General features: G+C 44.6%; 1 protein-coding gene across 9 annotated transcripts in view; it reads left to right on the forward strand.

The window, feature by feature from the left end:
* Window positions 1-10,531, forward strand: part of KCNMA1 (potassium calcium-activated channel subfamily M alpha 1) — a 674,818-nt gene extending 664,287 nt beyond the window's left edge. For 3 of the 9 annotated variants that reach the window (XM_006090192.3, XM_006090208.3, XM_006090213.3), the window contains 2 exons: window positions 726-950; window positions 10,145-10,531. In XM_006090192.3, the coding sequence (XP_006090254.1) occupies window positions 726-950; window positions 10,145-10,169 (250 nt within the window). In that variant the 3' untranslated portion in view covers window positions 10,170-10,531. Of the gene's footprint in view, window positions 1-725; window positions 3,409-10,144 lie in introns of those variants that run through there. The other 6 variants (XM_006090185.3, XM_006090197.3, XM_006090207.3 and 3 more) reach the window with 4 other exon arrangements.
* Window positions 10,532-12,535: the final 2,004 nt, after the last annotated feature.

Genomic DNA, 12,535 nt, shown 5'->3' on the forward strand with positions numbered 1-12,535 from the left:
TGCCCAGAGTGTCTGATTCAGTAGGTTTGGGGTGCAGTTGCTTAAGAAGTGGCATTTTTAAGTTCCCAGGTAATGCAGATATCTCTGGCCTGAGGACCACACTTTGTGATCCACGGCTGTCAATGAAACAGTGATTATTTTTTTAAAAGTCATGTCTGGTGTGAAGCAGAGAAAGCCTGATCACACCACGGAGCGCAGTAAAAGCAGGACTGACTCATGGGCGAGGAGGTGTTTTATGTTCTTCCTTTAGCCAAAGTAGCTTTTTAAAAGATAAAGAGTGAAGAAGGACTAAGGAGATGCTACATTATGGTAAGCAAAGATCCTGTGATGTGTGCCTAGGCCTGTCAGAATGTTCTAGAATGAAAGACACAGTGCAGTCCATGCAACCACTCGCATGCACTTGGGCTACTCAGGATGGGAAGTAAACCTGACATTGTTGACAGGGGCCCTTAGATCACAGGCAGCACAGTTTGGTTTTTCCATTACCAGCATTGATTCAGCTTCTTGGGATGTCAGGACTCATGTCTGGTCTCCTCTGTTGAGCTAAATAGAGGAAGATTTAGTTCAACTCGGAAGATAACGTTTAAAGCTTTGGACCAACCATCAGTCCACCTTCCAGATGGTCCGGTAGAGCTGAGGAACCAGGCAGTTCTGTTTGATGCAGAGTCAGGTGAAATCTCCGCCCAGTCCTCCTCACCCGTGACCTCTCTGTTCTCCCCGGCCAGGTATGTCATCACCAACCCCCCGTACGAGTTTGAGCTCGTGCCGACGGACCTGATCTTCTGCTTAATGCAGTTTGACCACAACGCCGGCCAGTCCCGGGCCAGCCTCTCCCATTCCTCCCACTCGTCCCAATCCTCCAGCAAGAAGAGCTCCTCCGTTCACTCCATCCCGTCCACAGCAAACCGACCGAACCGGCCCAAGTCCCGGGAGTCCCGAGACAAACAGAAGTACGTGCAGGAAGAGCGGCTCTGATATGTGTATCCACTGCCACCGTGTGTGAAACTGTATCTGCCACTCATTTCCCCAGTGGGTGTTTCCAACAGTAACTCCCCCCGTTTCCGCCTGTAGTCCCCCCTTTTTTTACACATATTTGCATATGTATGATAGTGTGCATGTGGTTGTCATTTTTATTTCACCACCATAAAACCCTTGAGCACAACAGCAACAAAGCAGAAGGACCAAAAGTTATTTACGATAATAGGGGGACAGTGACCCAAAGGCATGCTCCAGACCTGCATAGCTCACTGCGGGAACGAGGTCGCAGATAAGCGCAGCGCTGGCGATCCCTGTCACTTAGGCAAAGCAAGTGAACTAGTTAGTGAAGTCGATGTAGAAGAAAGGTTCATTCTGACTTAATCGGGATTATCAGGGTGCTTTGGGTTTTGATTTTGTTCTTGTTTTCCTTCCTTCCTTTCTTTCTTATATATACACAGTCATATATACACACATGTTTATTTGAAACAAGCAACCGAAAAGGAACAAAAACATAGAGAATGTTTCCACTCTCTGGACCGAAGGATCACGAAGCTTTTGAAAAGCGTTCCCCATTTGCGTACAAGATGGTTAAGTCTCTGCTTGTTGCAAGAGCACATCTGAGGTTTTTTAGCTGCTAACCCAGGGCTTCAGTCCCAGAGCTGGCTTCCTTGGGGAGTTCAGATGAACATTTCTACCCTCACAGTGGAGGAAAGAATCGTATTCCATTTGTGGATCTATCAAATTCTAGTCATTTAATTTAAGTGCAAAGAGGTTTGATTGCATATTAAATTGTTATTCTGTCTCCTTACGCTGCCATATGAATAGCTATTTTTTTCCTTTCACTTTTGACATTTGGGATGAAAAGCCATATGTATCATAAATATCAGATGTAAGTCATTAAAAACTGCCTTCCTGGGACTTTTACATCTTTTAAAAGGTGAATTACTTACCTTATGTACAGAATAAATAATGCTCCGGAAAGAGCAAGTATTTTTCCACACATTCTCAGGGGACCTTTTTACTCCCCTCTGTTTGATTAGCTAGGGCCCCCATGCCTGGTAGGAGCGAGGGCTGGGGCCATGGTGCCGAGAGAGGAAGATAAAGCCAGCAGCAGATCATTGTTTCTTAGGAGCCAACATGCTAAATAAATCGGAATGTAGGAGGATCAAGCCACAGTTGACTCAACAGAGACAAAAGCCAGCTACCACCTTAAACTGTTGGTACAGCTGCTTGACGCTGGCTGTCCCACAGCCGAAAGCTGGTGGGAAAAATTCCTCCTCATCAATTTCTTAATCGTAGCCAATTCACATAGGCCGGCGAAGGGCAGTCATAGAAAACTGCTCCTTGTCATTTTGAGCTGGGGAGGAGGAGGAGAGTACAACAGTGAGCCAAACACATTTTGGTATAATTTTTTTTTCTTTTGTTTTCTTTCTTTCTTTTTGTCAGTTAGTAAGCATGAGAGGAAAGGTAGAAAAAGACCCTCTTTTCAGTATACAGTTGTCAGATGTTTTATGCATGCAAATCACGCTTTAGGCAGTGCAGTAGTTGTTAAAAACCGGCCCACTCCACCTTAACCGAAGTCTTATACAGATGGGCTAGCCCTGGGCTGGTAGATACATATTTAAAATGTTTACTTAAAAAAAAAATCCCATCCAACAGAATAGGGGTGGAGGGGAGGAGGAACATATCACAGCTGTACCATCTCTGCAAAGGTGTTTTTATGGTGAATGGTTTGGGTTTAGATTTTGGATGCCCTGTTCCCCCACGCATGGTAGTTTTGGAGATTTGCTTGCTGTGTGAATTGACAAGCACTTTTACTGACAAAATGGTGAGGCTCAGTCAGAACCTCTATCCCCACACCAAAGGCAGGGCCGTGCAGTATCCAGACCAGTGAAGGGGTGGGGCATAATTGCATACATGTATATCAAAAGGCCCTATGAGTGGAAGGTTTTTTTTCCAAATTATTTTTGTCCCTAGATATTGATTTATATATTATGTATAACTACCTATCTTTTTATATATAACTATATAAATATTTCTCTCTATATACACATATATACGCATATGTATATATATATGTATATACACACACACACACACACACACACACACATATGATCTAGTTTGGGATCATGAAGATCTCTTCGTGCCTTCTTTGCAAAGGAGGTTATAAAGTTATGCCCTCAGAACATTTATAACTATAAGAATGTGCCAGTTAAAGTGCTCAACAGGAAATATGACAGTTTAAAAGCATTGTAAAACTCACATAGCTTACTTCTCTCTCTAAAGTGCAACAAGGATGAATAGAATGGGCCAAGGTATGACAATTAATGGTTCTGCATGACCTAGCCACTGCTGGGGGTTTTCTTCTATACCGTTGTCCTTGTGAAAACTTTTGTGAAATTAAAAAAAAAGGAGTTATAAATTTTATTCTGTTATTGGTTTGTTTATTTTTATTTATATTGTTCTGTTTGTGGTTTTATTTCTTTTGTTTTGCTTCCCCCCCCCTCCCATTTCCCCTCCTTCCCCCTCCCTCCTCCTCTTCCTCCCTCCACTTTCTAAATTGCTCAGCGCAATGAGGCTGTGCTGCTGCTACTGCTAGACCCTTTAGAGTTTGTTTTGGTGTTCTTGGGTTTGGGGTTGGGTAATTTGGGGGGAACTTCTCTCCATCTGGCTTGCCTTTAAATCTGCACGTGGCCTCCCTGCCCACCTTGGTACCTTGCTCCAAGTTCAAAAGCATTTTCCCATCAAGAAACCCAGCTTCCTCCACTCCTCTCCCCCCCCATTACCACCACCCCAACCCAGCCCCCCATCAGTCTGTCCACATCTCTGTGTTTATCTTGGCAAGACCTACTAAATCGAGTGATGATGCCAGGTGATAAACTTTTCTGGAAAATATCTGCAGTGCTCCATTTGGCAAAACTGCTTCTCGGGTAATATTTCATCCTCCTTCCGATTGAAACCAGGAGGGTTATTGATGGCAAAAGCATTGGTCTCCTTTATGTTTGATCAGTGTGACCCCAAAATTAAAACTGTTCACCTGTACATAGCAACTCAGTAGCTCACCCCAAGTTATCTGGGGGCTAACGATTCCGTTATTACCTAGGTCTCTCCTGCCACCTGCCTTTCAGACATTTGTTAATTTCCAACCAGAGATTGGGCAGATAGAGAGAAGTAGATCTAAAATGCCTTTTATATGCAATCTGTTAGCAGCTCTGATGAGATGATATTGTGACGGGAATGGAGTGGAACCAGACTGTGACGTGAGATGACATTGGGGGTTTTCCCTGGACTTGGGCACACAATTGAGAGTTGACTATACTTGGGTAATGACTATATTCAGTGATGAAAAAGGTATTATTATTATTCCTTCTATTTTATTAGCCAAAATGGCCATACTATACTTTCCTCCATAGGACAAAGAGTCTCTTCCATTGTTTTCTGTGTGACCCCAAACTTCCATTCCTCCTTCAGATTCTCTTAGGGAGGAGGCATACAAGTTTGATGTCTCTCCTTTCCCCCCTCTCCCCCCCAAAAAGAATCCAGTAGGTAAGGGTAAAAAGTGAAACAGTTATTTGAATAGAACATATGTGCATTTAAACAGAGCAACAGGTAGAAGGTCAATTATCTGCTCCATTCTAGAAGGGAAGCAATTTGTAAGCCATTCAGGCCAATTTGCTTTAGGCTTCCAAAGGGGTAAACCTTAAAAGTAAGTGAGTGGGTAGACCAGGAGGCCTCCACCACCTCAAAACTCGGATGATAATGAAATCATCAGCATCCCTAATGGTTGCTACTCGGGGTCCTTCCTGAAGCCAGTTCAAATGGCTAAAGAGAAAGCTGGACCCTGTGTGTATATTTAGATTTATACCACAGCCCAGAAAAGTCTCAAAGTCTATTATAAATCCTAAAGATTGTGCCCCAGAACTTAACGCACAATAGGTGCTCATTATATACTTTGAAATACACTGACCTTAGACATTTTTCTATCTTTCATTATTTTATAAACCATCTCTACCCCATTGGCTTATCTTTAAAAACACAGCAGATGCCTGTAGGTGCCCTCAGGATGCTGCTGTGCTGTTGGCACTTTCTCGGGCTGGGTACCCAGTGCCTGAGAAAGGGGAACAGTCCTGCGAGCTCAGTGAGTGGAGATGGACTGTGTCTTCTGCCAGCGTAGCCAAGCTCCCAGGTGACCAGGAAAACCTTTTGCCTGGCTCTTCTTCAGCATGGGAAAAGCCTAAAGGTGTCTGCATCCCAATAGAGACAATTAAATCAACCTGCCCGGTTCCTATAGCAACAGGCTCCTGGAGGAGAAAGAGAAGAGCACAGAAACTCAGGGCCTGTGGAAGTCCAGACGGTAAAATCAATGTCTCAGCCAGCTCCTTGCCGCCCATCCTGCTTTGTCAAAACATGATAAAGAAGTAGCTGTGGGCACCTGTCACTAACCTGGTTGCCTGTCTCCCACCAGGAGGCTGCACATTCATTCCTTGGGGAAGTGAGAGGGATTATCTCAGCCACCTGCCACCTGAAAGGGAAGAGTGTGAATTCCGCCCTCGGGTGTTGAGGGCCAGGAGGGGGCAGTTTGCTCTGCCCGGCCCATGGCAGCATTAGATTTTCAGGAAGAGGAGGCAGATGCAGTCCTAGTGGACAATTGCAGAGAAGTGAGATCGTTTTCATAAACAAATTGCTCTGGTGCTGGTACAAAATGACTTTCATTTCTATAAAATAGCCACACTCTGCCCGTGGAGAGGAAAGGAGACTGTGTGTGGGTGGAGTCCCCGGGGCCCCGGGGGTCTGTAGGACAGAGGGTGAATACCAGACCGCCCCTCAGAAACGGGCGATGTGAAACCACACAGCATCGCCTTCGAAGGCTGCACTCCTTGTTAGCTCTCACTGTCCTCAACTGCTATGTCTATCCAAATGGAATCTTTTTTCTTTCAATCCCTTTCTCTCTAAGCCTCAGCTTGTGACACGGCGAGAAGAGGGGCAATTATTCCAAATGCCTTCCCTGTATCATCGTCTCCCCTTTAATGCATTCTCCTCTGGGGAGTAGTTATGTGAAAAGGCTAAATCCCACAGCGCTGACAACCCACGGAGCCAGCAAAGAGACTCAATTTTCACAGTGCAGCCTGTCTCTCTGCTTCTGGGTCCCCCGCAGTAATGTCAGCCCAGATCGGGGGGGCCTTCCCCACCGTGGCCTAATATTCTGGTGGCTGGAGGAAATGCTGACCCTTATGCTGGACCCTTCCGTGTCAGTGATGAAAGTAGCAGGGGAAGATGGAGATGATTTGCAGGTGGGGTGGGGTGCCTGTGGAGCGAAAGCCAATATTTCAAAGAGGCAGGTACCAGAGGAGGGTAGGAGCCCTGACCTCCCCAGACAGGTCACCCCTGCTCCTCACCTTCCACATGAAGATACCCAACCAAACCCTCCTCTGTTGTCTCTATTGCCGCAATCCTCATTCTTCAGGTCATACCCCCACTCCCCCAACTTATATACCTCAGTTCTCTACTCCCAGCTCATTTGCAGTCATACTGAAGGATACTTCCCATCTTTATGCAGCAGAGATGTAGATGCTGTTGGTATCCTTGTGTGAAAGATGCAGAATCTGAGAGATAGATTTAGTCATTGTCACCTAACTAGGAAGCGGCAGAGTGGAATGTAAAACTTAAGTCTATCAACTGTGCTACTATGGTATAATGCCTTGCTAATGTTACTAATAATTGCTAATAGTCTTAACAGCTCACATTGACTTACCTTGTATCTGGACTTGTAGTGAGTGATTCATGGACCCCAGCCCCTTTTATCCAAGCCACAACAGTAGGCCAATCCTATAGTAGGTCCCATTTCACAGAAGAGAAACTAAAGCTAAGATACATTTTCTAATAACTTGCTCAGAGCCATGCAACTAGGATGTGAGAGAGCCAGGTCCATCTGAGCTTAACCTACCGCCCCATGCCATCTCCTTGGCCTACACCGCAGTGCTTGTCCATGCTGATGCTCATGGCATGGCTGGTCTGGAGAGGGGGCATCTGCCAATGGCAGTGTAGCTCTTTTACCAGCATCTCTCTGCAGTTGCTTCCAGGTTTCATCTTGTTCTACTAGGCCACTTGCCACAGACTGTGCAATGCCACTCCCGTCCTAACTCCAGCAGGTCACCTGTGTACAGTGAGGACGCCAGCACTCATCCTCAGAAAGCTGATTAACAAGTGGGGCTGTTCTTCTCTGGCAGCGAGGAGGCCCTCTCAGTCAGACCTACTGCCCTTCTCATCTTAGGGATGAAATAAAGTTCCCAGAAATCTCTCTGGCATGTGGGCCGAGGCAAGGACAGGAGATACACTCAGGGATTTGAATTTATCCTAGACCCCTACTTCAGCACGCTTTGAATTTCTTCCCTGAACACCCTTCCTTGTGGCCAATTTTGTAGCCACCCATTGCCACAGCTTCTTTTGGGGAAGGCGAGATTCACTAAACCAGGGTGTCGTTGTCATACTTGAAACTCTCTCCATTGAAGCAGAAAGGCTGGTGATCAAGCGTGTGTGGCCCTGAGCCCTTTGGGAGAAGCTGCTCATGCAATGCCCCCGCCCCAGACAGTCCAGTACAATGCTCAGAGCATGCACATGTTTCCACTTCCTCTACATCCTAGCTCACCAAGTCTCCACCCAAATTGAAAAGCCTGTGTCTCAGGCACAAGGAGACCTCAGCTTCCTTCCTGGACGGGCGTTAACACAACTCCTTGTGTCAAAGCCGAATGGTCGAAACACAGGGGCTACTCTGCTGAGAATGTTCCTAGGGCAAGAAATTTAAAAGGAAGGAGGAAGCAGATTACATGAAGGAAATAATTCTCTCTTACAGGCAGCAGAAGGAAATTGATATTCTCGCTGCCATGAAAGGTCAAAATGCCAACTTTGAATTGAACTGTAAAGACTAAATTCTGAACAATTATTGTCGGCAGCAGCTGTAAAAATTTCAGCAAATTGCAGCTGTCTTAGGTCTTTCACCCAAAAGACCTACTCGTTTTCTCGTGCAGAGTTCACTCTCCCTTCCAACCTGGCATGAGCAACCTAGCACTAAATCCCTTTGCCAAACTAGTCCACATGGTGGCCAGGCCAACACCAAGGGAGGCCCAGGCAGACGGCGCTTCTAACATCATCTTTACACATAAACCGCTGGAAAAAGTCATAGTTTGAAATTGTTTCAGCGGCCTGGCAATGCTTTTAAAACATGATAACCATCACACTTTACTCCTCTCTGAAAGGTTAGTTTAATCGTAGATCACAAAAAATTGGTTTCCACAAATGCATAATGGTTCATCTATGTCACACTTGAACTAAATGGTTTTTTAAATGGAGCTGAAATTATTTTGATGTGTACACAGTCCCGGGTTTCTATACAACCTTTTTAAACCAGCCCATCAGGAACCTTGCCTCGAAAGCCTCATTAATAATTCAGATGTGCTGATGACTTTAAAAGATCTATGGAATTGAAGCTCAGGAAGAAAGAAAGAAAAAAAAAAAGCTCCGCTTGACAAAAAGATAAATGAATGTAGAAAGAAGCTGTAGGAGTCTGGCAAGCTGTAGATCATCTCAGAACAGATTGTAACTTTATCATTCTGTCAGGGGGAATAATTTAAAGCACTTAATCAGTTAGCTTCGCTGTGAGGATGTAGCATTATGAATTCCTATCGTCCAATCTGTTCAAATCAAAGTGAACTTAATTATAATAGGTGAGAGAGCCGGAGCAGGAGAGAGGGGGGTCAGGGAGAAGGATCCACAAGGCAGGAAGTTTTCTGGGGGGTAAAGCGAGCTGCTGAACAAAGGACAGTGAGTAAGCTTTCACCAAAGTACCCCCCACTTCCAGCTGTCGTGTTGACATTGAGGGCTTGGGGTACTTGACAGTGCGAGACAAAGTATAGACCAAGGAGAAACAAGCCAAGTGGCCATCAGCTAACCATAGATGCTGGACACACATGCGCTCCACACACACACATACCCCTCTGTCACGCCAGGTGAGCAATTTTTGTTAACATGTCAGCTTAGGACCACCGACAAGGCAGCTATGAATTGCTCTGAGAGGCAGAAAAGGCGGCCAGAGAGGTTACTGTCTCTACAGCAGTGGGTGTGCTGAAGCTTCTCCCTTTTTCTTTTCTTATCCTAAGCCACTAAAAGGAGGCATATGATTCCCAAGTTAGACTGTCCTATTTGCCCAGTCCCTTCGTACCTATACACATGGCCTCTTTTCCCAGAAAATTTCAATCCTAGAAAGAGGCGGGGTGAGGGCTACGTCTTGGAAACTAGCATTTGGATTGCTAAGAGGATGCCAGGTCACTGCGTCTCAGCCAGGGCCTGAACGCGCCGACTCAGCATCCTTCCTCCGCCATCTCTGCATCCAGGGTGGCAATGAAATGCCAAGTCTTCCTTGAGCCCCCTTGTCAACAGCTTGGGTTATTATAGTCAGTTCAGACAGTGCCACTAGGAATTCTTTTCATAACTTTATACCAACACCGAGTTTTCTTTCTTGAAATTTCAAAATCCTCTAAAAACATTGGTGGCTATTCTACTTTTTAATCTCATTGGCCAGCAAAATCTGCGGGTTTAATTTAAGACCCTCAAAACTGGCTTGCAAACAAAATAGAAGAAGGGAACAGTTGACATACAACTTGAAGTATGCGTTTTACAAGCAAAGCTAAGTGCAGGCTGGGAGACCGAGACCCTGTGTGATATTCTACATCACTCACTCTGGGGCAGAGACAGTGCCCTTACGTTCCACTCAGATCGATGGACGCCCAAATCTCTCCTCTGGTACAATGACTATAACCAGTATTTGATATATTTAGCATCTTCTTCCCACCAAAGCTTTTCCGGCCACTAAAGGAACCCCAGAGAACATGACCAGCATTTGTTTTCCAACCCTTCTGTATTCTCTGAGGTCCCCCCTGGTGCCTCAAGTCCTCATGGCCCCTTGGTCATCACTTGTTATGACAACAGAGGTATGTTTCAGGTTCTGGGGTTCTCCCTACATTGCACTGTTTCTCTTAGCAATGACTTCATTGTCAGCTTCTATCTATTGCCTTTTTGCATTTTTCTATGAACTTTCCAAAAGCTTTACCCTAGAACTAATTAAGCTTCTCATTTCTCCTTCTTGTTCTCTATCCATTTTGCCCTTTAGCAGAAAAGAAATGGTTTACAGATGAACCGGATAATGCCTATCCCAGAAACATTCAAATCAAGCCCATGAGTACCCACATGGCTAACCAGATCAACCAATATAAATCCACAAGCAGCTTGATTCCACCAATCAGAGAAGTTGAAGATGAATGTTGACTCCCAGGAGACCAGAACTATTTTTTTAAAGCCTGACAAACTTCATAAATGGTGATGTGACTTTTCTTCCTCTTACACACTGAATCACTGGTGGAAACCTTAGGATAAGTGAGATTTGCAAGAAAGATAAAGTAGACAGATCTTTCTCTTTGTTTGCCTTGAATATTGCTTCCATGTATTTTGGAGAAGAAAATGATTTCATTTATAAATGAATATACTAAAATAGTCATGTATAGCCTCTAGCATTTTAAATTATTTTTATTTATTAGAAAAAAAATATATTTTTTTCTTTTTTTTTTCATTGTCAAATATCTTCCCTAGATCTATACAATGCAAAATCAAAGTGAATATGTGGCCAGACTCCTTAATGCGTATTTCTCTTCTTTCTCTCTTTTTCTTTGGGGAGAATGATGGTCACCACCACAATTAATTATAACGAAAGGAAGTGGATTATTTCAAAAAAAACTTTTAATGGTTCAATGATGTAAACATGTATTTTAGTAAATTCAAAAAAAGAAGACCAAAGGGGGCAGGATGGGTGTGTATTTTGGCTGCTCTGACACCAGCTCTTAATAAATGGACACATTTATTTTCACAGTTGAAAGTCATATTTTTGTAGTTTTAGTTTTCATTCTGTATTTCTTATCCCTCCGTTCATATACTTAAAGGGAAGACCTCGCAGCTTTTCTACAATTGCCAGGTCAGGTTCAGCCAGCCACTGACAGCACCCGGAGAGGGTCGAGCACGCTGGGATGTGGACACTGAGGGCCAGATGCACAGGAGACATGGCTCTGCCTATTGTCCTAGTGGTGGGGACTCCTCAGCTGTTATGCTTCTCACTTCATAGCCCTGAACCACCCTCGAAAGTGATTTCAACCATGAAAGGGTCTGGGGGGCTTCCCCCACTCCCCATGTCTCAGAGATTTTAGCCTGAAAGTTTGTAAACACTAATGAATCCTTTTGTGTAACAATAGGATGTGATACTACATTCATTCTTTTCACTGAATTTTTATTTTAAAGCCAGATATTTTCTATAATCAAGGAGAAGACTTTTGCCAGATTTTAGCTCTTCGGGCTTTCTTTCAGTTGCTGAGACAAAACCCACAAACTTGCTACAGCAATGTAAAAATTAATAAGAAAAGGAAAGCAACAAATGCACTTAAAACAGACTGTTAGGAAAGGCCTTTGAAATTTACCAGCAATGAAATCAAATGTATCAGCCACTTCAAACTGTGGTCAAAATTCGTTCTAGCCACCAGACACAGTTCCCATGTCTCAGAGCCCTGCTGTGGCTTGCATGCCAGTGTACAGTGGTCCCGGCAGCTGCTGTATTTCAAATGATTGAGCAAGTCTTTTAATTACAGGATTATCCATTTTTGATACAGTCAGCAGGGTCTCTGGAGAAGCATGGATGTGACAGTAATTTTTATTTCCTTAAAAATGTAAACTGTGGACACTTGAAGAAACCAAACTTACCAAAATATCCCCCAAAGTCCCATAATATCTATTCCATTAATTCTTTAGGCCATGACCCTGTGGTACCTAGTACGTTAGTGCAAATCCGATCAGAGGCAAGCCATGCAATCACCATGGAAACATATGCCCACTAAGTCCTCCAATTACAACGTAGGCAAAATGAGCTTCCGCCTCTGTCCACTCCCTGCGGAGCCAACGTCCTCGTGCTTGTCGGCGCCGTCCTGAAGTGACTTGTCAGACTGTGTCGTCACATTCTGTAGCATTAGCTCTATAAAAGTATTGTGAATATAATGTACGTCCAATTGGGTTGTTTAAAAACTACTTATAACCAATCACTAGCCTCCTCAGCAGACTACAATGACGTCAACAGTCTCTATTCAGGCTTCTAGGCATCTCCTGGTTTCCACTGTGGGCGGGTCTCTGGCTGGGTTTTGACAGCTTCCCTGGGAGCCGGGCCTACTTTTACATATGATTTTGCATTGGGCTCTCCTTAGCACATGCACACCAAGCCACGCTCTTCTTTCCTTCATGAACCCCGGTGGACTCTTCCCCACTCGTGTTCCTGACAATCATTTCTGAATTTGTCCTGTTTGGTCTCCTTCCAGGGGGTGATGGTGGCCACCTCAATGACCTTAAAGGAACTTAGGCCACCGAGTCCCCTGCCCGCTGCCCTCTCCTCCTCCTCTGGCCACACCAGTCAGTCTGAAAGCAGTAAATTCCCTGCCCATCATTGCTGGAGACTGGAATCTGAATTTTGTTT

Source organism: Myotis lucifugus, unplaced genomic scaffold (genome assembly GCF_000147115.1).
Source record: "Myotis lucifugus unplaced genomic scaffold, Myoluc2.0 scaffold_69, whole genome shotgun sequence".
NCBI classification, from domain to species: Eukaryota; Metazoa; Chordata; class Mammalia; order Chiroptera; family Vespertilionidae; genus Myotis; species Myotis lucifugus.